Source organism: Ziziphus jujuba, chromosome 9 (assembly GCF_031755915.1).
Source record: "Ziziphus jujuba cultivar Dongzao chromosome 9, ASM3175591v1".
NCBI lineage: Eukaryota > Viridiplantae > Streptophyta > Magnoliopsida > Rosales > Rhamnaceae > Ziziphus > Ziziphus jujuba.
Genome location: NC_083387.1, coordinates 11115683 through 11129792, shown reverse-complemented (window position 1 = coordinate 11129792; position 14110 = coordinate 11115683). Strand labels below are relative to the sequence as shown.

At 28.9% G+C, this 14110-nt stretch overlaps 1 protein-coding gene across 2 annotated transcripts; it reads right to left on the bottom strand.

Annotated features, from left to right (window-relative positions):
* Positions 1 to 10710: 10710 nt before the first annotated feature.
* LOC107411232 (jasmonate-induced oxygenase 2) lies at positions 10711 to 14110 on the bottom strand. 2 transcript variants are annotated; one of them, XM_025071228.3, is made up of 3 exons: positions 13559 to 14110; positions 13035 to 13362; positions 10711 to 11280 (listed from the first exon to the last, which is right to left on the bottom strand). In XM_025071228.3, the coding sequence occupies exons 1-3, from the start codon at positions 14029 to 14031 to the stop codon at positions 11011 to 11013; spliced, it is 1071 nt and encodes a 356-aa protein (XP_024926996.1). In that variant the 5' UTR covers positions 14032 to 14110; the 3' UTR covers positions 10711 to 11010. The 2 variants fall into 2 exon arrangements, with proteins under 2 accessions (XP_024926996.1, XP_015874263.1); XM_016018777.4 differs by having other exon boundaries at positions 10716 to 11271; positions 13559 to 14109.

The window sequence follows — 14110 nt, the reverse complement described above, 5'->3', positions numbered from 1 at the left end:
TGTTTTAACTGTGTTCACTATCTATGTTGTGAATTCTTAGGATGTCGATTAAGTTTTGTTTTTGATCTTCTGGAATTTCTAATTGTTTGCTTAACTTTACATTCATTAGCAAAGTGACCAAATTTATTACATTTAAAACATTTGATTTTTGTTTTATCTTTTGACTCTTTTTTATGTTTATTCGATTTATAGAATTTTTCACAATTTGGTTTATTGAATTTATTGGTTTTGTAATAAGTTTTATGATTGTTTCGGAAAGTTTTCCTATTTGATTTTTTATTTTATTTTATTTCTCCTAGAGGGTGCTATCGTGGATAGACCGTATTGTTGACAAAAGTTTCCTAATTCGTATTTAGTTTTTCTTTTATCATTATTTAGTTGATTTGCTATTTTCATATTAGTATACATTTTTAATCCTTCTATTTTGATTATTGAAACTATATCTCCATAAGTTAATGAATCGTAATCTATGTGACCACTATCGTTAATTAAGACAATTCTAATTTTCCTAGCAAATAATTGGGGTAAACCATTGATAAATTTTTCTTTACAAAATGGTTGATTACTGTCGTCTCTCATTATAATTTCGGTTGTAAATGTTTGCACATACTATTCAAAATCATTAAGGGTTGGACAATGTAAATTGGTTAATTGACTATCGATTCTTTCTGTGACAGCTGTAGGGGTTCCTATAAAATGTTTGATTATTGTGGCTAACAAGGTATTGACACCATCTGGGACACCTTGACCTATTGATTCATTGAATATTGGGAATCCTTCTTCATCTAATTTATTAGCATAAATGATTTCTGACTTAGATTGTTCGGTTAAATGTTTTTTCCACCAGTAGTGTAATGTACCGATAAAACCTATGACTAATAATTCAACAATTTCAAGTTGGAGAAGGTTTTGATTAGTAAAATAACTATTAGCAACCATGGACATATGATGTAATTTGTTTAATATTTCTTGTTCTTTTAATCCATCTATATCAAATTAGATAATCATCTTAATAGGCTTAAAAATCAAAAACTCAAATTTGGCAAAGTTGGAAACAATTAATGTTACAACTCAAATTTGATATACAATTTTTCGATTATCTTGAAAAATATTATTATCAATTAAACGATTTAAAAACTCTAACAAAAGAAAAATGGATTAAATCAAATCAATCAATAGTTCTGTCTAGTCATCGTCCAGTTGAGAAAATAATCATTCTTCACTTAAAAAATCAAGTCATAGCCTCACCATTTAAAACTTTCACTCACGAAAGTAAAGATTTAATTAATGAAATTAGAAAAGTTATTGAACAAAATAATTACACAAATCAAAGTATTATTATGGTAGGTAAACAACTAGATAAAATAGAAACCAAAATTGATAATTCATCTAAAGAAGAAATTAAACCACAACCACTTATAAAATTTTCAGATATTACAAAAATTCCAACCCTTCCCAATAAAACAAACCAACTCAGTCAACTCTTAAAAGAATTACAATTAAAAGCTTCAACTTCCAAAAATGAAGCCTCCTCTTCCAATCTTGCTACCATTAAAAATCAAAATTCATCTGATACAAAATCAAATCAATCTTCATTAGATAATCATCTTAATAGGCTTAAAAATCAAAAACCAAGATTTAATACCTTTAAAAAATGGAATAATTAGCCTTTACCTCAAGAATTCCAAGAATCAACCCAAAGAAATAAATTCTCTGTAAGTTCCGACAAACTATACAAATGGAATATAGATGGATTAAAAGAACAAGAAATATTAAACAAATTACATCATATATCCATGGTTGCTAATAGTTATTTTACTAATAAAAACTTCTCCAACCTGAAATTGTTGAATTATTAGTCACAGGTTTTACTGGTACGTTATACTACTGGTGGGAAAAATATTTAACCGAATAATCTAAATCAGAAATCATTTATGCTAATAAATTAGATGAAGAAGGATTCCCAATATTCAATGAATCAATAGGTCAAGGTATCCAAGATGGTGTCAATACCTTGTTAGCCACAATAATAAAACATTTTAGAGTAACCTTTACTGCTGTCACAGAAAGAATCCATAGTCAATTAACCAATTTACATTGTCCAACCCTTAGTGATTTCGAATGGTATATGCAAACATTTACAACTGGAATTATGATGAGAGACGACAGTAATCAACCCTTTTGGAAAGAAAAATTTATCAATGGTTTATCCCAATTATTTGCTAGGAAAATCATAAATGTCTTAAGTAATGATAATGGTCACATAGATTACGATTCATTAACTTATGCAGATAGAGTTTCAATAATAAAAAAAGAAGGATTAAAAATGTGTACTGATATGAAAATAGCAAATCAACTAAATAATGATAAAAGAAAAACTAAATATGAATTAGGAAACTTTATCAACAATACGGTCTATCCACGATAGCACCCTCTAGGAGAAATAAAATAAAATAAAAAAAAAATTCAAATAGGAAAACTTTCCGAAACAATAAATATTCCAATCATAAAACTTATTACAAAACCAATAAATTCAATAAACCAAATTTGAAAACTTCTATAAATCAAATAAACATAAAAAAGAGTCAAAAGATAAAACAAAAATCAAATGTTTTAAATGTAATAAATTTGGTCACTTTGCTAATGAATGTAAAGTTAAGTAAACAATCAAACAATTAGAAATTCTAGAAGATCAAAGATAAAACTTAATCAACGTCCTCGGCATTCACAACACAGATAGTGAACACAGTGAAAACAATATTTATACTGAATCCAGTTATGATGAATCAACCAATTATTTTGAATTATCTAGTGACACAGATAACCCTAATATTCTTTAAGATGTTTAGATGCCTGTTGTTGAGATAACTATTGTAATAAATCAATTAATGTCTTAACGAATTCCACTGAAGATGAAGATATAATATTAGAATTACTTAGCAAATTAGATAATTCTGATGAACGGATAGAATACATGAAAAAAATACAAAAAGATCATCACTGATAATACCAAAGAAACAAATCAACTTAATAAAAGTAGTCGAAAAATCTGTTTGATAGAAGTCTTACAGACATTTAATAAATCAAAAAATAAACACATAACTATTCAAGATTTGCAATTAGAAATTAAAACAATCAAGTCTGAGATTAAAGAATTAAAATTAGAAAACCATTTAATTAAACACCAATTATAATTTATTCGAGAACAACCTCAAAAACTTATTCATAATCAAATTGACGAACAAGAAGAAGGATCTTCCTATGAAAACTGTTTAGCTTCAATTCGAAAAATTAAACTTAGAAAATGGCATATAAATATTACCATAATCATTAAAGATTTTTAATTCACAACAATCGTATTTTTAGATTCAGGTGCAAATTTAAATTGTGTTCAAGAAGGTCTTATACCCAGTAAATACTATACAAAAACTAAAGAAAGATTAAATTCCGCTAATGGCAGTAAAATGGATTTACAATACGAAATTAATCACGCACATATTTATCATAATAAAATTTGTTTCAAAACATTATTTGTCCTTGTTGGAAACATGACAGATCACGTAATCTTAGGTATTCCCTTTCTTTCTTTGTTATACCCATTCACCACAGAAAATGATGAAATAATCAGTCACCCTTTAGGAGAAAAGGTTAAATTTAAATTTATTCAGAAATCACATAATATTCAAACATTAAAAGACAATTCAATTTCAAAAATGATCAATCGCATTCAAAATAAAATTAAACATTTACATTTCTTATAAGAAGAAATTAAATATAAACAAATAGAAAATCAATTATCTAATTCTTATCTTTAAAACAAAATCACATATTTTCACCAACAATTAACTAAAGAAGTTTGTGCTGAAATACCTACTGCTTTTTGGCATAGGGCAAAATACATAGTTAAACTTCTTTATGAAAAAGATTTTGATGACAGAAATATTCCAACTAGAGCTAGAGTAATTCAAATGAATCAAGAACTAATGGAATATTGTAAAATTGAAATTCAAGAACTCCTAACTAAAAAATTAATTCGTCCTAGTGAATCCCCTTGGTCTTGTTCCGCTTTTTATGTTTAGAAAAATGCTGAATTAGAATGCGGATCCCCTAGACTCGTAATCAACTATAAACCCTTTAATAAATGCCTCCAATGGATTAGATACCCTATCCCAAATAAGAAGGATTTAATCAATCATCTTAATCAAGCCACTATTTTCTCAAAATTTGACGTGAAATCAGGATTTTGGCAAATAGAAATTAGTGAAGACGATTGATACAAAACTACTTTTGTAACCCCCTTTGGTCATTATGAATGGAATGTAATACCTTTTGGATTAAAAAAATACTCTAGTGAATTTCAAAGAATGATGAATGACATATTTAATAATTACAGCCATTTTACCATTGTTTATATAGATGATGTCTTAGTTTATTCCTAATCCATTGATCAACATTGGAAACACTTAAAATTATTTTTAGATATTGTCAAAAAACATGGTTTAGTTGTTTATGCTTCCAAATTAAAATTACTTCAAACAAAAATTCGATTATTAGGTTTAAATATTTACCAGTCCCAGATTACTCTAATCACTAGAGCCATAGAATTTGCTGATAAATTTCCTGATGAAATTTTAAATAAAAACCAATTACAAAGATTTTTAAGCTCCTTAGATTACATTGCCGAATTCTATAGTAATCTAAGAATCAAATGTAAACCTTTGTTTGACAGATTAAAATCAGAACCCCCACCTTGGTCTTTAGTCCATACCAAACTTGTCCAAGAAATCAAACAACATGTTAAGACTCTTCCTTGTCTTGGCATTCCTTCACATGATTCTTTTAAAATTGTCCAAACTGATGCCTCTGAAATTGGCTTTGGAGGGATTCTACTTCAACAAATTACACCTGATTCCCCTGAACAAATAGTCCGTTTTCATTCTGGAACATGAACTTTTTCTCAAATCAATTATAGTACTATTAAAAAAGAAATTTTATCTTTAGTCTTATGTATATCTAAATTTCAAAATGATTTACTTAATCAAAAATTTTTAGTACGTATTGATTGTCAGAGTGCCAAACACGTTTTAGAAAAAGATGTTCAAAATATTGCATCAAAACAAATTTTTGCCCGATGGCAAGCTATATTAAGTATTTTTGATTTTGAAATTGCATATATGAAAGGAATCAAAATTGCATTCCTGATTTCCTAACCCGTGAATTTCTGCAGGGAAAGACTTCTCATCCGAGGCCTAATCATGCCTTCCAAAAAGGGGTCATCTACCCCTCACCCAAATCCAAATCTTTCCAAAACAGATCAAACCCAATCAACTCAAGACCAGACCTTAATTCCCACTGACTCTACCCACTTATCTCAACCTATTCCAATCAGTCAAATCAATTACCAAACTGCCTTTGTCAAATCTTATAATCCATACCATTTGGTTCCCAGCCAACTATTCACCCCCATCAATCAAACTCAAGCTCCATCATCTCTCTATTTTGATATCACTCGTAATCTTTTATTTTATGTTGAACCTTCTCTTCAAAAACTTCCAACTGTTAATCAAATTGTTACTCAATTTCTTCCCCCAAACTTCTATTTTATCCCAAAACTTCCTGGAGAAAATCTCAAATACTATACCACTATTCTACAACACACCAAATCAGTCACTATTACCCCTCTTTTTGATAAAAAAGACAATCAAACCATCATTTCACGTAAATTTTGGATTCACAAGATCCTTACTCTCGAAGAGTGGAATCAAGCCCCTTATCAATCAAAACAAATCACCACCCCCGGTGATGTCAATATGCTTAATATTCCTTCACTTAGTTTGATTATATTGATGCTTGGGACAAAATCTTCCTCCATCAAAATGAATCATATTCCCATTCATGGTTCATCAATTGGGATTCCAAACTTCAAAGAAATTTGCCTAGTTGGTTTTTCCATTGGTGGTGTGATCATGGTCCTGAGACTAAACATCTTCCACCTCAAATCCAACACTTAATTTCCCATTTTGAAAAACATTACAAAATCACCCGCCAAGAATCTGGCTTCCCTATTGACCTTATTTTTATGCCCAAATACAAAGTTTCAAGAATTTTCAGGTGACAGTACCTCAATGAAAAATATATTGTTTACCAAATCCATTCAATCAAATGGTGGGACAAATGGAACTTCAACCATAACCGTAAAATGGTTATGGAAGAATATCCTATCCATCCCATTCAGAAAATCAAACCAGCTTCCAGTCAAGTTTCAGTAAGCTCCAACAAATCAAAAAAGGAACTGCTTGCTCATATCTAGAAATTAATTGCAGAAGTAGATCAACTGTTCAATGACTCAGACACATCTGATGATGCTTCTAGCAATCTCAAAGCAGAATCAAGTGGCAACAAATCAAAGAATCTTGCTGAAACCTCCACCAGATGGACAGATTCACTTTATCAAGATAGTCAAGATCTCTATAATTTAGGATTTGACTAATTGACAACTAGATTCGGAATTACTGATAGTGCAAAGTTACTTTTGGTGTTCCTCTCATAAAAATAGATAACGAGAATCACTGTTCATAATCACTATTCCTGAATAGTAAAAGACAGCAAAAAGCAGATACTATTTACAGACACTGTTTAACACTGTTCATCGACATAATCACAACATCAACAGGAACCACAATCATTCAACCAAACTCTCCTTTGCCTATATAAAGGGGCCTCACCACTATATTGATGGAAGAGTTAGTAAGGGGTTAGAAAAGAGCTTAGGAGAATTTCTTTCTTGGCAGATTTCGATTTTCTTCCTCTTCTCCTTTTTCCATATTCAACTTGTAATCAAATATTTGAGTGTTTAGTTTTGAGTGCTTTGTAATCAACTAAGATACCAATTTGTGGTACTCGTCTATAATCAAGTAAGCGTTTATGCATTGATTTTAAATTACTTATTTTAAATTATTTATTTTATATTATTTTAAATTTCAATATTGCTTGGCTGATTCTACCGCCTTCAATATATTTTATTCATAATTTATTTATTTTAATTAATTATTCTTGGTTGGCTTTGTTACCTCTTCTATTTACTTTCATTTACTTCCGCTCATATAATACCAATATATATATATATATATATATGAGATTTTTTGAAGTGGATGTCCACATATTTTATTGTATGAACACACATACAAAGATGAGGTTTATTAAAAAAACAGCCTTTTTTTTGTACACATCTACATATTAAAATTATGTGGACATTCACATTATAGAAATATTATATATACATATATAAATATTTATATATATATATATAAATATATATGTATATATATATATATATATATATATATATATATGTATATATATATATATATATATGGCCTATTTGATAGACAGGATTGAAGTGGATTCAAATTGAGATTAAATGAAATAAGAGTAATACAGTTTTGTATTTGGTGTCAATTGGACAAGACTAATTATATAAATATATATTTATTAATTTGATTTTTGAATGAAACAAAATAATTTAAATTAAATAAATATATTTATATCAATACACCCTAAACTATACATGGTTTAACACCTTACACCCTAAACTATTTTCTAGCATTGTACACTATCCTGAATTTCACTTTTTTTTAAACCTTGCACCTTCTTTCTTTTTTATTTTATTATTATTTTTTTTATTAACTTTTTAACAGGCTAGTCACATACTTATCACAAGGAGCAAAAAATAGGATACAAAGTGCAATTTTATATAGTTTAAAGTGCAAAATGTAAAAATTTTCAAATAAAAAAATTAAGTAAATATAAAAAATTATTAAATAATACTACTAATTTTTAAAGAAGTTTTTAAAAGAACTAAAAAGAATTTAAAATATAATTTTTCAAAAATCAAAATAAAAATAAAAATCATTATATGCTTTAAAAAATATTTTTTTTGGAAAAGTAAAAAAATATATATATTAAAAAAATCTTATAAGTATCTTTTTCCTGAATAATAAATATAAATGTAAAAAGAACATGTAATAAATGAAATAATATATTTTCTAATAATAATTTTCCATTTTTTAGATTTTATAATTACCTTATCTTTTTTTTTTAATGGTCTTCATTTTTTTATTATTATTTAGAATCTTTATAGTATGTATAAGTTATTATTTAAATTTTATAAAAATAAACTTAATATCCAAGAAAAAGATAAAGAACAATAAAAATTTGAACAAGCATTAAAAAATCAATTCTTTTGGGAAAAGCAAAATTCTATTAAAAAAACAATACAATTAAAAAATATTAAAAGTATTTTCAAAAAAATAATAAATATAAATATAAAAAAAACATGTGATAAAAAAATAACATATTTAGACTTTATAAATACTTGACTACTTCTTTTTTATAAGTATTTTTTTTTTAAATCTCTATAGTTTACAATATTATACATTTTTTTATATTTTCAAAAATTACATTTGCATTCCTTTCAAACATTACTAATTTATTAAAGAATAATAATTCTCATTAGTCAAAAAAGTTTACTGATTTTTCATTAACATTTTTATTTGAAAATTTGTTACATTTTACACCCTAAATTATACAAAATTGCACTTGTATCAGTATTTTTTGTCCAGCATATTAAATATATAACAAGTCTATTAAAAAGTTAATAGAAAAAAAAGGAGGGTGCAAAATGTAAAGAAAAGTAAAGTTCGGGGTGTACAATAACAAGAAAAAAAAAGTTTAGAAGGCAAAGTGTTAAACTATGTAGTTCAGGTGCATTGGTGCTAATATTCCAATTAGATAAGTTCAATATGAAAATACATATTAGCCCTTTATCTAATTAATTTTTTTAAAATATTATCTATTAATATATAAAATCATTAATATAAACTGTCACAATTGCATTTATTAATCTAGATATCCATAAAGAGGGGAAAAAACTAAAAAAATAGAAATAAAAAGCAAATTAAAAACAAAGGGAAAGAAATTGAAACATAAGAAGAGAAAAAAAATTGAAACTAGAACTAATGCAATAATTAAAAAAAAAAAATTAAAAAAGAAAAAAAGAACAAAGATTGAAAAAAAAAAAAGAAAAAAAAGAAAGAAAGACGACTAAAAAGAAAAAGAAACAAATAAAGGAAAAGGAGATAATATCCAAAAAAAAAAAAAAAAGGAAAAAAAAAATAATGGAAGAATACGAAAAATCAAAAGGATAAAAAAAAAAGAAAAAAAAAGTGATACTTTTGGCATAGCTTAATTTTAGCATAGCTTTTTCCATACAAACCTATTTTTGTTTTCCAAATTTAACTTGCCCAAAAAGATATTTCTTGATATCCAATTGTCAAAACACCAAATTTATTTTTTAATTAGGCGTCATTTAATAACATATTGTTTTTTTATTTTTTTTCTATTTACAAATTTGTTTAGTTTGCTTACTTTAAATGTTATTATTATTTATAATTTGTTAAACATCTTAGTTAATTACAAATTTAAAGGAGAAAAGAATTAAATTAAAAACAATTTGAAATAGTTTTCAATTTAATATTTTTATTTAATATTTTTTCTTAAATTTGTGGCTATTTAAGGTGTCTAATAAACTCTGTTAACACTAAACATAATTGAAATATGTAAATTTTAAACAATTAAACCAAAAAAAAAAAAAAAAATCAACATGTTACCAAATAATTTTTTAATATATATTTTTAGATATATTTATAAATCTATGTGATGAAAATGAGTGATAATTACCTGAATCCAGGAGGATATACAGGCCACTGATCTGATCCGCTCCTTCAGATCTTTGTCGCGTCCTGATGACTTGGAAGATACCCCACTCTTTGCATGCACTGCCTATCTCTTTCACCACCTCTTCAGTGGCTTCAGTGTCATCCGAGGAAGAGAGATCAATCAATGGCATGCCTTGTGCTTCCATGGTGGAGAGCTTTGGCCTGTGCTCGGGGTCTTGGATGAATCTCTCCCATGGCTGCTAATCTTTGCTTTCAAACAAGCTAAGCTAAGGACTTGAGTTGCTTTTTTGGAGAATAACAAGCGGTGGGTTGGTCCATGAAAGGTCATTTTATATACAATATTACTAGATATATTTAGCGTAGGTTAATTAATTTGTATTCAGTCTTTGCATACTTTTGTCTATGTTTATCTTTTTCATGTGGCATGATGTCATTGCCAAAATTTGATTAATCCCACGTGAAGAGTATAGTTTTGAGAATTATATTTCAGACACTAATTGAAATTTATATTGCTTGCAATCATAATTCGTAAAGCAGTGTTATTGACTAAACCTTGCAATAACATCATCAAAGAAAATCTTCTTGTTTTTTGTTGAATAAAAAAATATATATAGAGACATATCAGACTTATCTTAGTTGGGCTTGGCAAAAATACCTTTTGTGGCTCTACACTGGGCCCAATATGAAAGAGCAATTGTTTGGGCTTAGGTCATTCCTATGACGGCCGTCTACTTGAGACTTTTCTATCCTGAATGACTTTACACACCCAATAAGAATTTGACAAAACGAAATGGGAGCTTCTACTTTTTTGTTCTTTGGTAAATATGGGAGCTTCTACTATGTCACGATGAACTGGCATTCGAAATTTGAGAAACAATTTGATTAAACCTTTATCATTCCATCCAATATTAATAATAATAATAGAAACTAGTTCAATCTTAATCCAATGCATTCTTCCTTTTGAAAATCTTTTACCTTTTATTCCGTATTGAAATACAACATATAACATGAATCTATATATGGAAACTTTCCAGTACATGAATTTGGGAAACTTTATTATTGCTTTTCTGGTTCTACTTCAGGGTAACATACTTGCTCATATATATATATATATATATATATATATTCTACCATTCAAATATTCATATTTTGTTAAAACACAGATATGGTGTATTTGTCACTGGGTTATTAGCTATGCATAATTAAAATGTCTAACTGCGTTTAATGTCGTTAATTGAACGATACCTTCATGGTAGGACTATTTCATTTACATTTACTCTAGAATCCTCAACTGGTCAATTTGGATGTTATCAATATTGAGTTTCTTAAAATTAGTGAGCTTCCTATGAGTCATAAACTTGCCCCAGCTGTATGGCCTAAATTTAGGAGGATTTTGCTCGTCGGTTAACTCCTCCAAGGGCTTGACCAGAGTGTAGTGTGCAGGGTTCAGAGAGAGTCCAATGGAAAGCCTTTCCTTCTCTGAGTTCACCAGCGCCCTGTGCTCCACGCTATCATATCTGTCGTTGCTCCAAACCTTAAAAGTCTCCAACCAAGTTAGCCATATGTAAGATAACTAAATACTTCTATTATCAAGTCAATTATATATACTCATGTCCCATTGAGGACAATCCAATATGTTATCATTTCCTTATACAATGACATTGATTTCTATTAGGAATTTCAGTTTTAGAATAAAAATTATGGTCTTTGTGGGGACAATTCAGTAATAATTATCATTACTTTTCGTATAATTATTTGAGTTCAAATTCTCCCACTTCAAATATAAAAAAAAGAAAAAGAAAAAAGGTTAGAATAGAAATTATGGACAAAGATCCTGTTTGCTTTTTCGGGTTCCTGTTTGTATGTGCTTGGGCTTTTAATTATAGTCATTCCATTTCTAATTTATTCAATCTAATGGCCAAGAGTAAAGTCATATCATTAAATATCACATGAGTTATACATGATCAACTTAAACTCTATTCATGTGCAATACACATGAGTTTTGAATAAAATCCATATCAGAACTGAATCTCAAATTCTTCAATTTTCTTCACCATATACGCTTATCTTCTTCTTCTCCATCAAATCCTTCAATTCTATTTTTGCAAAAAATCTTGCCCACACTGGCTGGAACATATACCCCAAAAAAAAAAAAAAAAAAAAAAAAAGAAAAAAGAAAGAAAAAATATAGTTTACCTAAAAAAAAAAAAAGATTCTTGAGGCATTTTTTTCCCTCCAATTTTCCTTTCACTGGTTCAACCTTGAACCAGTCCGTCCTCACGCTCGCTTCATCAAATGATTCTTGAGGCACTTTGAAAGGAAAAAAATTTCTTTCCGGGAAAAAGAAAAGAAATTATTTTTTAATAATTAAATCAGATATATACTTTCTTAGAAAAAGTTCCGATCATGTTTATGATTTATTTTAATAGTCAAGTACAATGCGGCAAGAAGTTGTCCTCATAAAAATCTTACAGCAAATTCGATTACACAAAAAAAGGAAAAAGCAAAAGAAATCACAGAAAATCTTTTCATCGAATTCTCCACTTTTATCACGAAATAGTATAGCAGATGTTCCAGCAAACTTGGGCAAAAATGGAGGATATATATGATGAAGAAGAAGATGCAATCTTATAAGAAAAATCGGAGGATTTGAGGTTAAATTCTGACGTGGGTTTTAATCAAATCATAGAGTTTTGAGTTAAGTTATGTGCAATTCATTTGATACTTAGATGTGACTTTATTCTTGACCATCAGATTGAATGAACTAAAAAATAATGGCTATGATTAAAAGCTAAACATGAACAATCCCCTAAAATAGCACGCAGAAGATATATATATATATTTTGAAAGCCTATATAGGTACGTGGAACACTTAATACTTGCTTTATTAATTTTATTTCCGACACTTATCTCATTAATATTATTCCTAACTTAAAGTGAAAACTATATTGCCAACGTATCAAAATCTAATATGTGTGTGAATTGCCAGCATATCAAAATCTGATATATATATATATATATGTGTGTGTGTGTGTGTGTGTGTCCACGTACAATTCTAAAAATATATATATGTGTGTGTGTCCACGTACAATTCTAAAAATATATATATGTGTGTGTGTATAGAATCACAACAAACATAAATTACAATCAATAAACATTTTTGTGATCAATAAGCATTTTTGTAACCAAGCAATATGTTTGTGGCCAAAAGTGTTTTAACATATTTAAAAAAAATAAATAAAGAAGAATAAGAAGAAGAAGACTAACGAATTCAAAGCTAGTTAAGAGAATTGGTACCTGAAGTATATTGGAAATATTGATGACAAAAGCATGTGGGATAGGTTTAACACGAATCCACTCTCCATCAGTTTTACGTTTGATTTCCAATCCCCCAACATCGTCTTGAGCTAGCACTGTTAAAGCACCACCATCCTTGTGGCGACCAAGTCCAAGAGCTAGGTGAGGAGATGGACATGGTGGATAGTAATTGATTCTAAGATTGCTGGTTTCATCTTCAAAGTATCCATGGAACCTGTTTGCTGGAAGGTCCAAGCTCATAGCAATGAGCTCCATCAACTTCAAACCCAATTTGACCACTTGTTCATTATATTCTTCACATGCTTCCCTAGTATGTATATATATATATATATCAATAAGGCACTATAATTTGTCACTACAATAAATCAACTTTCAAGCTATATATTAAAACTTTATTCAGTACCAGTTGCAAAAGCATATATACATAATTTATACAGTCAAATAATATATTACTTGAAGGAGCAGACACATTTTACAGCAAAATTACATATATAATTAATTACCGGAATTGAGGAGGATATTCAGGCCATTGATTGTACCACTGCGTGACTTCTTTGTCGTCCGGATAAGGAGAAGCAGGCACAACTGTGGGTTCCTTCACCACAAAATCCAAAACCTCTTTCCAATCTCTAACATTCTTAGTGAGCTCAGCGTCATAGTAACCCATTACCTTCGACTCGTCTCTCCTCACTTTCCTCTTCTCCTCCAATGGAAGCTTGAAGAACTCCCTCACTGCGGTGTCGAGCTTGTGACGTGTTTCTACAGGAACTCCATGGTTGATCACTTGAAGGAATCCCCACTCCTTGCATGCACTGCCTATCTGTTTCACCACTTCTTTAATGGCTTTTGGGTTGGAGGAGGAAGAGGAGGTTATTATGGGTGAGAGGTCGATCAATGGAATGTCTTCGGCTTCGATGATGGAGAGGCATGGCCTGTGCTCGGGGTCTTGGATGAAAGTTTCATCGACTTCTCCCATGGCTGCTGCCTGCTTATCTTAATTTTTCTGAATATTGCTTTTTGGAAAAGAAGAGAGCTTGTGGAGGGATCGATGCTTA

What these genes read in the sequence shown, in the direction of transcription:
- LOC107411232 (XM_025071228.3), bottom strand. Translation starts at nt 14,031, where the DNA reads ATGGGAGAAGTCGATGAAACTTTCATCCAAGACCCCGAGCACAGGCCA. An exon ending in GAATATCCTCCTCAATTCCG is followed by an intron (nt 13,363 to 13,558) that starts GTAATTAATTAT and finishes TATACATACTAG; the next exon opens with GGAAGCATGTGAAGAATATA. An exon ending in ATATTTCCAATATACTTCAG is followed by an intron (nt 11,281 to 13,034) that starts GTACCAATTCTC and finishes ACTTGGTTGGAG; the next exon opens with ACTTTTAAGGTTTGGAGCAA.